Genomic DNA, 12,617 nt, shown 5'->3' with positions numbered 1-12,617 from the left:
TATTAAATACTGTTGCTTTTCTGTTTGTGAGGTTTTATGCCCTAAAATATGGCCAATTTTTGCGAAGGTGATGTGTACAGCTTAAAAAAAGATGTACTCCTTTCCATTGCCATTCAGTTGTCTCCAGAATTATCTAACTTTTCTCAATTTCTATTCATCTTCTTAATTTCTTCCTTATCTTTTATAGTTAGATTTGTTTGTCTCTGAGAGGGGAGAGTTGAGGATGCCAGTAATATAATTTTACTATTTCCTTCTGTAAATCATTTAAATTTTCCTTTAAGAATTTGGATGCTATGATATTTAATGCATATATATTTGGTATTGATATTACTTCATTGTCTATGAAGCAAAATGTAGTTTCCCTGCTTGCTTCTTTTAATTAGGTCTATTTTTGCTTTTACTTTGTGTGAGATCTTGATTGTTGCCCCTGCCATTTTTACTTCAGAAGAAGGATAATAGATTCTGCTCCAACCCCTTATTTTAATTCTCTGTGTGTCTTTCTGTTTCAAGACTGTTTCTTGTCAACACCATATTGTTGGATGCTGATTTCTAATCCATTCGGCTATCTATTTCCATTTTATGGGTGAATTTATCCCATTCATATTCATGATTACTAACTATGCATTTCCCTTTATATTACTTTTTTCTCTTTATCCTTTTTCCTCTTTTTTATCCTGTCCTTCTGAGTAGGGATTTGAATTTAAGACTTCCAGTCTTGAATCCAGTCTATCCATTGAGCCACCCATTACGTTAGCACATATAAGCACAGTTGACTTGTCCTTTTTCTGCTTAAATAAATAAGGTTTTTCCTAAAATTCAGGGCACTTAATTCCAAGGCACTGGCTACAATCAGTTTTGGCAAGCCTTCAAAGTTTTCTGCAGTTTTCTTGTTCACTGACGGTTTGTCACTAAGAATCTCGAGTCTCCTCATGTTGGGTCCTACTTGGAATCACACAGCCTTTTAATCAGAAATGTACCAATAGTTCAATTCAACCTGTTTTTCATTTTAAAAATAAATTGTAAACCTTATTTTCATCCTAGATGAGCATTGGCTTACTGAACAAGAGATCAAGGTATACTATACAAAGACTGGAATCTATGTATTCCTAGAATTACTTTTGTCATACACTTACTTAGCTGTATATTACTGCTTTGTATATACTGCTACGTTAGTACAGGACTCTCCTCTTTACTGACTTGTCACTGCAGGACAATTTCTCCATGCTCTTTCAGACTAATGGCTAGCAAGGAAATGGTGGAATTTGATTAAATAATCTCTAAATCCTATGATTATTCAGCTTTTAATTCCTGTTGCATCAGTCAAGCCCACCTCCTAACCTCAATTTATCTCCATTTTCTTGTTTCATTTCTTAAATCTTCTGTCTTTAAAACATTTCTTTGGCAAATTCTCTCACTCTTTTTAGCATTTGCATAGAAACTTGATGTTTGTAGCACTACCAAGTATTAAGAGCTCTACTTTTCTTCAAGTCAGCTAACTAGCTAATGCCTTCAAATTGTTGAGTATATTTTTCCCTTCTTCAGCTCATCAGCTCTTCTCTGCTGTTTTTGGCATTGCTACTTTCTTAGGGACTGTTTCTGTGCTATCAGAGCTTTAAAAAAAACCATCCTTTTCAGGTTCAAGGTAGTTTTGGTTGCTTGGGGTTGTTGGAAGACTGACTTCTGAATTGTTGGATGATTCTTGTTTTGGTTATTTTGATATTTTGATTATTGTATTGATTATTCTGAAGAAACAGTTTACTGCACATTATTAAATCACCTAATTATATCAGTGATGCTATAATAAGAATCTTATCCATTCTAATTATGCCTTTATCCTACAATTATTATTTTTATAGACCACATTGACTGAGGTATATAAATTGTGTCAGAAGTATTATCAAGTATTTCAGACAGCCAAAGACTGGCTTGAAGATGCTCAAGAATTATTACAGCTGGCAGGCAGTGGATTGGACGTGGAAGGCTCAGAGGAGAACCTAAGAAGCCACATGGAATTTTTCAGCACTGAAAATGAGTTCCATAGTCATCTGGAAGAACTTCAAGTTTTGGTTTCTAAACTGGAACCATTTATCAAAACCACTGGAAAGGAAGAATTGCTGCAGAAAGTGACTTCCTTGGAAGAAAAAGGCAAGAAAGTCATACAAGAATCCCAAGTCCAATTAGACTTATTGCAAAGGTATCTCTTTGAGATTTTTTGTTTGTTTTTTTTATCTTTCAGAGTTGAATGAAGGGGCTTTTCAGAGTGGAAATAGGAATACACTAATTATATACATTAGTACCTACATTTACTCTAGGTTCTTTTGTCATCTTCAGATATTATTAGAACCAGAACTCTACATAGTAATATGTGATTCCACGTTATTTGTTCTCTGTCTATGCTTTAGTAATGTCATATATTTCCCCCCCCTAAGATGTGCAACTCAATGGCAGGATTACCAGAAATCAAGGGAGGAGGTTATTGAGCTGATGAATGAGGCTGAAAAGAAATTATCTGAGTTTTCTGTATCCAAAGCTTCTTCCAGCTGTGGAGCAGAAGAAAAATTACTGGACCACAAGGTAAGGTTTCCTGTGTTGTGTTATGTCATTTCAGTGGGCTTTTCTAAGACAGGCTGAAGGAAAAGTCCGTTTTGAACCTTGTTTCATTTTTCATACAAGCCACATAAATGTGAATAATATACATTGAATCATTTTCCAATTAATGATAAATAACCATCATCAATCATTATGCCTTTCCATGATTTACAAATAGAGGCACTTCTATGATTTGGCATGTTGGCATAGCATGCCTTTGAAAAGCTTAGCAGTCAGTGGATGCTAAGCAAAGATTGCTGATATTATAAAATGATTCTAATCAATCCAATTAATCAAAAACTACAATGCTAAGCTCTTTTCCAACAATTCCAATAAAGTGTAAATTTGAATAAACCTCTATACCCAGTCCTGCTCACTTATGTTTATACAACTAGTTAAAATATAGACACAGTAAGATATCCCAAATGTTGGGGAAAAAAGTCACTTTTCATAGGTAACCCTGTTCTCCTTCACTTAAAAATGTTATCTTATGCTAAGATACATTTTAAAAATATCAAGAGGGACTCTGTAACCTCAAGATCTTTTCTAAACCTAGGGAACATCTTATAGACTCTTTGGCACCCATCCTACTCAAAACATTAAGAATTAAAATTTAGTAACATTCATTGATGTATTTTAAAAAAAAACTCCCCATGTTTCCTTTATTATTTCAGTCACTAGTATCTCTAGTAAGCTCCTTCCATGAGAGGATCATAGCCCTAGAAGAAAAAGCTTCTCAGTTAGAAAAAAATGGAAATGACGCCAGCAAGGCAACCATCAGCAGGTCAATGACTACGGTCTGGCAACGCTGGACACGCATTCGTGCTGTAGCTCAGGACCAGGAGAAGATTCTGGAAGATGCAGTGGATGAGTGGAAAAGCTTCAATAGCAAGGTAATTTTGCTTAGTACATTAGGAATCGTGAGGCTTACTTAGATCATCTAGACCAAACCCTTGGACTCAATAAGACTAAATAGTTTACCTCAGAGTAAATAGCAAGTAAAATTTCTAAACCTGGTCTTCTGACTCCAAGGCTCTTAGTAAATGGAAAGAGTTTTTGCTGATTGGATCATTTTTTACTATTTTAACTTCTTGGCCAAAAATAACAAATATATGATGCTAAAATACATTATTTTAGCCAAGTTGAGAGAATACTAAGCAAAGTCTTTGCAAGGCTTTCATATAGAATGTTTAGGGTTAACAGCAGGCTCTTGTTCATCTGTCTTCTCCAACACTTTCTAGAAAAAGCCTAAAATATACAGATCAACTAAGAAACACGAAACATAGCCCACTGCAGTCTGAATAGTTGAATCATTTGTCAAATTTCCTCCATCCCTAAAATAAATCAATGCTTCTAGATTAAAAATTTTAAATCTCTCTGTTCACCTTCTGCTAACAGTATTTCCAAGAATAATTTTGCTGGTTCCAGGCTATTCTGAGATTGGCGCATAGAACCTGAGATGACAAGGAGTTGCTTTTCCCTCATTCCAGTTATGGTGTGATGTTTATATCCTCCAGCCTTTGAGAGGTTACATACTCATTCTTAGGTTGGCCCTAAAATGTCAATGCCAATTGGCATTGCCAATGGCAAGGCCTATGGGGTAGAATTGCCTTTATTTGAATGTTTGTTCATCTTTGATTTTCAGTAGATTCTTTTGTGATTTATAAACTTTTATGTGCATCTTCAGGTTCAAAAAGCAACTGAAATGATAGATCAGTTACAAGATAATTTACCTGGAAGTTCGGCAGAGAAAGCCTCAAAAACAGAACTCTTGGCACTCCTTGAATATCATGACACATTCGTTCTAGAGGTGGAACAGCAGCAAGCAGCTCTAGGTGTACTGAAGCAGCAGGCTCTGAACATGCTGCATGAGGGGGAGGTGGAGGCATCTACTGAAGAAGAGCTACCTATCATTCAAGAAATCACAGCCATGCAAGACAGATGTCTTAAGTAAGCACTCAGTTGTTCTGTTATGTAAGAATGACATGAGAACTTGTGAAAATAAAATAGGATTGCGTTTTTAAAATCTGTGTATCACTGGCATCTAACATAGTACCTTGCACATTGCATGAATGACTGAATGAATGAAAAGGCATTTTTGAAGAACTTACTATGTGCAAAGCCCTAGAGGTATAAACAGAAAAGCAAGATAGCCTCTGATCTCAAGGAGCTAACTTTCTAATAGGGATTGTGGGATCAATCAGCTTCAAGGCAGATGCAAGGGCCTTATGACTCTTAGTATGCAGTAGCAAAACAGATGGTTAGTGCACCTTCTTTATTGTGACTTCCATTAAGAATATCAGATCAAAAAAAAAAAAGGCAGATCTAATCCTGATGTTGAAGCACTTGATGATATCAAGGGTTTTCTGTCATTTACTGCTGCTGAGAAGATGAGGGATGGAGCTGTCAGGTTGCTTCTTTACAAGGATTGCCCTGCTAGACAATGGCTTCGGGGGCTGGGTAGGAATCATATGTGCAGGGGTATTGCTGTTTCCAGGACAATAAAGCTAACTTGTCTTTCGGTGGCAGTTAGCCAATGGTTGGTCCGAGCCCTTTCTACAAAAGATTTGCTCTTCTTGAGGGTGTCTATGGGGTCAAACTGGAAGTAGGTTTGCTTGTCTTGAGCGATACTGCTATTCTGAAGCTTTGGGACAGAAGATCCTGAGAGGTATGTGGTGGTAATAGTGGTTTGCCCCACTTAAGGCAAGTCACCCTCTGACTCCCCCTTGGGATGTCTTGCTACTTCAGCTAACCTGACTTCCCTGCCTATTGCAGGAGCTTAATAAGCTCTTTTGTTGAAAGGAATTATAAGAACTTTAAGAGAGTGACTTTGAAAGCTTTGAATAAGATGGAATATAAAAGAGAACCTAGGAATGGAGAGTCTAGAGATATGAAGACACTATCGTAAAATCCATAAAGAAAAGTAATGATGGATTAAATTAGAATAATATCAACATGAAGGGAGAAGAAAGGATGTACATGAGATTAATTACAGAAGTAGAGTTGACCGTATTTTGTCAGAAAGAGAAGGAGAGAAAGGAATAAAAGATAGCTGAGATTTCAAGCCTGAGTGACTTGGAACTGTCGCACCATTACCAGAAATAGGAAGCCTCCAGGAAGCAGAATAGGTAGAGGGAAGAAGATGAAGAATTATGTTGTGTACATGTTGAGTTTGAGGGGGTGTCAGGACTTCCAGGTGGATATGGCCAGTGGAGAGTTAGATATACAATTTCTTCCTTGCACTTGTGTGAGCAGCCAGGATTTATGTACTTTCTTCTGGAATCATTCACAGAGACTTGGCAGCTGAAGTCATAGGATTAGCTATAGCTTAAAAATATTGATTTCACTAAAAACTAAGAAGCTAAGTATAGCACCATCTTATTTTATGTTTTGTTTTAAAAATGCTGAATGTAATTATTTGAAATAGAGCTATCCACTGGTCATAGATACTAGGAGTATATGTAATTATGTCTAATATAAGAAGCTAGGTGATGCAGCGTAGAGAATGCTGAACCTGGAGTCAGAAAGATCTGAGTTCGCATCCTGCCTCAGATATGTACTAGCGGTAAAGTCCTATGCAAATCACTTTATCTTCTGTGCCTTAGTTTTCTCATCTATGAAATAGAGATAATAATTGCTTTGTTGTGAAGATCAACTGAGAAAATATATGTAAAGATTTTTGAAAATCTTCAATGCCATGTAATTATTACTTATTATGAAGCTATTTTAATTATTATAAAGCTAAGCAAACATGCTTCATTAAAATGACATATGTTAATGGCTTATGTCTTAAAAAGCAAAATGAAGTGGATCCCACAGAATAATTTAGTTAAAAATATTGATTATAAATAAGTGGCACAGAGATTTGGTCACTTCTTAATTTTTCATAGTCCAACCTGGACTCTCATATACCTTCCTTTTTTTTTTTTTTACATTCCCTAAACTAAACTGCACCAGGAAACTATCAGGTAAACACAATTCATGCTTATTTAATAAAATTCATTCCATGTCATCTCTTTATTTGTAAAATTGAATATTTGTTGCTACTGTTTCTCTTTTAGTTTATTTTTGGAGATATTTATTTGCTGGGTATGGGAATCCTATATTTCAGAGGTTTGATTTCTTCTTTGGACTCTGTTTTAATATACCAATTGTTTATATTCCCTCAAATTCGCTTAAAGATTCTCCTTTCGATATTTCTGTAGCATGCAAGAGAAAGTGAAAAACAATGGGAAGTTGGTAAAGCAAGAACTGAAGGATCGTGAAGTAGTAGAGACCAAGATTCATTCAGTAAAGTCTTGGATTCAGGAAACAAAAGAATATTTGGTGAATCCTACAATGGAAACAGATGCTCAACTTGAGGAATTGAAGGTACAAAAGATTGTTTTATACCCTTTATGAATATTCAGGCATAACTTTTGCTATGCAATACATTTGTGGAAATGATGAGTTGAACCTTTTCACGAAATTGTAAGGCTCAGGGAGTTTAGTAGTGGTTTTGGTTAAGTGAGTTGAATGTTAAAAGTAAAGAGAGTGTTAAAGAGACTGAGATTTTGATCAGTCATTTTTCATTGTATTCGACTCTCTGTGACCCCATTTGGAGTTTTCTTGCCAAAGATACTGGAGTGGTTGGCCATTTCCTTCTCAGCTCATGTTACAGATGGGGAAACGGAGGCAAACAAGGTTAAGTCACCTGCCAAGGGTCACAAAGCTAGTGTCTGAGGTCAGATTTGAACTCATGAAGATGCCTCTTCCTGACTCCATGCCTGGCTGTCTATCCACTGCACCACCTAGCTTCCCAGACAATGAGAACTGGGAAAGTAATTAAGGGAAGACTCCTAGTTTCCATCAGCTATTGAGGCCTCTATGACACAGAGAGCCAGGATTCCTACAATGTTTTTGCCTCAATCTTAGCATATCTGCAAAATGACCCTGGAAAATAACTACAGTATTCTTTTATAAAAAGAAACTATTAATACATATTATCAGACTATTGACTGTTACATGGGGAAATTCTTATCTTAGAAATGTATATGCCAATCTAGTATAAATTTAAACTACTGAACATGGACCATAAAGGGCATCACTACATAACAGCATACAAATTCAATAATAATTTCTGTATAATAAAAATAGAATTTTTAACAATAACCTTAAACATATAAACTACATAAAGTAAAATAGATTATAATTGACACCCATCCTAAGTGGTGTACAACACAATCTGTAGGTTAGGCCTCTCTATTTCTTCATGCATAGGAAGGGAAAAGGTCTTGAGTAGAGCTCAAAGAGTTCTAATCTCATCCATAGCCAAAAAAGAAAGAGAGATTAAACTATGATTCCTCTGGAGCGCGCAGAGGAGAAAGAAGTAGGAGCAGAGCCTTCAGGCTCTTGCCCCTCAATGGCAGGTAGGAGAGAAGACCAGGAAACGTAGTCAAGGGCTAAAATAGAAACCCTGTCTCCTATTTCTGGTCAGTTTTCTTCACAGCCTTCCACTGGCTTCTCATCTCTATCCATGAGAATGAGACAGTGTTTATCCTTAATGGAAGAGTCAGTAGGAAGAAGCCAGTTTGGAAGGAAGGGATTGTGACACTTGTCAAGGGATCCTTTATGAAGGATCACTTTCCTTATGCCAATATAATATTCCCTATAGGATGTTCACCTCTCTATGACACTCTAAAGATTATTCCTATAGTGGTACAAGCCAGGTGGGGAAAGAAGGATTATTTTACCATCTTCTCACTGTTAAAACACAGAAGGCATCAACTGTCCAGTGGTACATTATCAATAATAGGAGGAACTTAGGACATAATTCCTAAGTATATAGGTTTTAGTGATGAGAACATTACTAAGGAAAGTTAGTAGTCCTCTCTTGGTAGGTTGATGAAACCTACCACATTACCAGATACAGGAGGAACTGAGATACCCTTGTTGTCAGTATTACCACAAATGTGGGCACAAGCTAGAGTTTTTACATAGTTCTACCCTATTTTTTGTATTCATCTTCAAATTAAAGTATAATATGCAAGTCTTCTCTATTTATTCATTATAAAGTTTCCTCTTTATGCCATTAAGGAGTCAGAAATGATTTGATTTTGGTTTCATTTGTAGGCTCTTCTGACTGAAGCCACGACTCGCCACCAGGCCATTGAGAAAATTACTGAGGAGCAGAAAAATAAGTATGTGGGTCTCTATACCATATTGCCTTCTGAGCTCTCTCTTCAGTTAGCTGAGATAGCAATGGACATAGGAACCATACGTGATCAGGTAAAGGCACTCTACCTCTTCTTTTAAAAAAATATTTTAAAAATTAGTAACATAGGAAGTTTCCTTATTTTCTGAAAAACGCTCCTAGAAACTTTATCATAGGACAGATTATTATAAAGGATAATGTATTTTTTCCATGATGCTAGTGTTATTTGATAAATGTGTCCCTGACCAAGAATATAATATCCAGTAACACATATTTATGATGTTTACTATTAAAGCAAAAAACAAAAAATCTATAAACTTCTATGATAATTTAAAATTATCAAGTTTTGATTCAAATTTTATAAAATGTACAGACAGGTACTGTATATTTTGAGTATGGAAAGAGACCTAATGCATATATGTTACACTATATATTAATAGAGCAGAACTCCATTATTAGGTATTCCCTTCACAGATGCATTGAACAACTTATAGGAATCAAAATGGTAACAACTAATCATCAGATTTATTCCTAGTTGTAACTAGCATGCCCAGGATGACCTGCTGGCATAGGTTCTTTGATCTGCTTTTCTAAGAGGAAAGCAACTTTTGTGGGGGTTAGTCTTCTTTAATTACATATACTAACAGAGAAAATACAAGCAGAGAAATAAAGACCAATAGACAGGGCTTCTAACTGTCTGACCATAAGCAATACATACATCACAGATCAACAGACAGATCTAATTGTCTGATCATTACAAACATACATGGAGGAGACTAAAATAGATTGGATAAGGATATAAGTAATGTGGTTATCCTTACCTAGGAGAAGACCCACTTATTCATCAAAGATTAAAGAAAGAGAGTGGGGGATGATATCAGGGGTTTTTTACGTGTAGAATAGGATGGAAAAGGAAAATCACTCAAATTAATGCCCTCTTTTTCAAAGCAAATTATAGGTCCTCTGCTGTGAGGGTAGGAGGAGGGAATGGTGTGAGAGGATTAATGACAGAAGAGATGACTTGGAAGATTTGATAGATTGAACTAAAGAGTAGTAAAAGGACTGCTTTGTTCAGTGAAGGCCTACAGGTATTAGATAACATTTATGGTGGACAAAGTCAGCACAGCTGACCGTTGCTGTATGTGGCTGAGGGGGAGTGAAGGAATGAATCATGGGAGATAAAGACATTGAAGAAATGGGAAGTCATAATGTCTGAGAGGTCATCAACCTTGTGTCTCAAAGTCCTCTAATATAATGGCAGAGGTTGTACTACAGAGGAAAATGGTATGAAGGATGTTGATCTCTTTGAGATGTTAGCAAAAATGAACTGGCTGTGGGTTGATAATTTTCAAAAGGATCTAGATTGAATAGTATGTTCGGATAGCTATTTTGTCATTTCAGTCATTTCCAACTCTTCATCATCCAATTTGGGATTTTCTTGGTAAAGCTATTAGAGTAGTTTTCCACTTCCTTCTCCAGCTCATTTTATAGAGGAGGAAACTGAGGCAAACAGAATCAAGTGATTTGTCTAGGATCACGCAGCTAGTAAATGTCTGAGTCTGGTTTTGAACTTGGGGTTTTCTGACTCAGGCTGGCCTGTCCACTGGGTCTGATACTCAAAGAAATTGCTGAGTGATTGAAGCAGAGGGAGGAACTTCACCTGGCAGTGAGTTACAGAGAATGGTATTTCCCCTTTCAAGTGCAATGTTTTCAAACGTGTGTCAAATTCAGAAAATAACTTAACAGCCTGAAATTTTCAGTTCAGGTCAATAAAAATTTATTAAGTGCCTACTATGTGCCAGGTACTGTGCTAATCACTGGGGATAAAAATAAGAAAAGTCTCTGACCTCGAGGACATTACAAAGTAAGGGAAGGAAGACAACATAGAAAATAGATGGAATGGGTGGGGGAGAGGACACCAAGGAGTACCTGACAAATGGGCATCTTATTCCATGGAATTCAAACCAAGCAGAATTGCAGGTAGAAAGTGGGGAACAATATGGAGTGTGTGAAAGGGGATTTAGGTAGGAATGGAAATTTGGAAGCACTTTTGAAGGGACTTAAATGCCCAGCTATTCAGTTTATATATTCAACTAAGGGCAGTTGAGATACTCAAGGATTTTTTGAATGAGAGAAGATCATAATCAGACCTGTGACTTAGGCAAAATAATGTGACAATTATGTCAGTGGTGTATTGGAAAGGAAGAGACCAGAGCAGGGAATCTAGCCAAGAATCTATACAATAGTCCAGATGCGAGGCTGATGAGGCCCTGAATTAGGAAGACACAGGGATGTCGTTTGTTTTTGTGGAGGAAAACTCAGAAGGGTTGTCCATCAATTTTCTATGAAACTGGTAAAGAAGACAAGAGGGAGAATTTAGATAATGCTAAGCTTTGGAGCAATCCTATAAATGCCAAGAGGTTTGGAGGAGAGATGAATTAAAAAGAGATGAAGAATTCAGAGATGAATAATTCAGCTTTGGACACACTGACTTTGAGACATTGCCAGAACATTTGAGTCAATATGTACTACAGGTCACTGGAAATAAGGATTGTAGTTCAGGGGAGAGAACTAGAATGGCGAGATAGTATTGGGAACCATCTGCATAGGTGTAATCATCAAACCTTTTTCCATTTCACACTCCTCTGTCCTTGAAAGTACAATTAAGCTTTAAGTTTAGTCATTCACTGTAAAAACAAAGCTTTGCTACCAGTAAGAAATAAATACTGTTGTCATTCTTTCTCATTCTTTATAGCTATGAGCCTGTTGAACTTTTGTTTGTGCTAGTGGGAGGCTTTCTACTTCATTAGAAAGTTCTTTTTTTTAATCATTAACTGAACATTAACATGAGAGTAAAAACATCTCTTACTAGAAAATTGCTAAGAAATTTAGAGAACAATCAGTCAAGCATTTATTAAGCACTTATGTGCCAAGCACTATGCTAGGCAATGGCGTATTAATAACATAATGACTATACTTATGTTCTCTTTTTCTATTCAGATGATAAAAGAAATATCCACAAATAAGAAGAAAAGCAAGGTGTTAGGCTTGATTAACCGTCATTAAATGAGTGGAGTTTTAAATCTGTTGCTGTAAACAACAGATTTGACTGGCTGTTATTGATTTGACTTGAGCATACTCGTCCTGAGTTTCAATAACTGCTATAATTAGGGAATACCATCCTTGTAGGTATTCAATAATTATTAGCTGGTGGTAATAATTATTGTGATTGATTTTATTGTCATTGCTTTTTTAGATCCAAGCAAAAGAAAAAGAAGCCGAGAGGAACAAAGCCATGAATCAAGAGTTCAGCCAAAAAATTCAGTTGATAGCAAAAGAACTCACAACTATTTTGACCAAACTGAAAGCAAAAACAAATGATTTAGCTCAAGCTAAAATTGACCAGAAGGTAAGTAAAGAAGGATATTTCCCAGAGTTGGTACTTTTAAAAACAGAGACTGGAAGAGTGAAAACAAAATTAGTGGAAGGTCATTTTTGAATTGATAACATAATGCCTCACCCTCTCATTAGCATACTATAGGAAAGAAATAGAAATCATTCAATTATTGGGAAGTGTTATCCTTTGGCCCAATATAATTTGTGATTATAATAGTTATACTTAGAAAACTTTAGGTGAAATTAACTTATTTTATATAAAAGCTCAGGATACTTAGTACAAGTTAAGAATTTCAATGAATTCCAGCGTGGACTGTATCATATAAGGTAGCTTAATTTCACACCTCTATTTCTTTGTCTTGGAAATGAATATAAGTATTCAAGGTGACTATTGTGAAGAATCAAATGAGTAAAGATGTAGAAATTCTGAAAGTTGATA

General features: G+C 36.0%; 1 protein-coding gene across 6 annotated transcripts in view; it reads left to right on the top strand.

The window, feature by feature from the left end:
* Positions 1-12,617, top strand: part of SYNE1 (spectrin repeat containing nuclear envelope protein 1) — a 537,113-nt gene that overhangs the window by 333,405 nt on the left and 191,091 nt on the right. For all 6 annotated transcript variants that reach the window (XM_072643728.1, XM_072643724.1, XM_072643725.1 and 3 more), the window contains 7 exons: positions 1,857-2,194; positions 2,430-2,574; positions 3,264-3,482; positions 4,277-4,539; positions 6,795-6,960; positions 8,701-8,856; positions 12,039-12,191. In XM_072643728.1, the coding sequence (XP_072499829.1) occupies positions 1,857-2,194; positions 2,430-2,574; positions 3,264-3,482; positions 4,277-4,539; positions 6,795-6,960; positions 8,701-8,856; positions 12,039-12,191 (1,440 nt within the window). The remainder of the gene's footprint in view (positions 1-1,856; positions 2,195-2,429; positions 2,575-3,263; positions 3,483-4,276; positions 4,540-6,794; positions 6,961-8,700; positions 8,857-12,038; positions 12,192-12,617) is intronic.

Source organism: Notamacropus eugenii, chromosome 2 (genome assembly GCF_028372415.1).
Source record: "Notamacropus eugenii isolate mMacEug1 chromosome 2, mMacEug1.pri_v2, whole genome shotgun sequence".
Taxonomy (NCBI): Eukaryota; Metazoa; Chordata; class Mammalia; order Diprotodontia; family Macropodidae; genus Notamacropus; species Notamacropus eugenii.
This window is presented reverse-complemented; position numbering and strand designations above follow the sequence as displayed.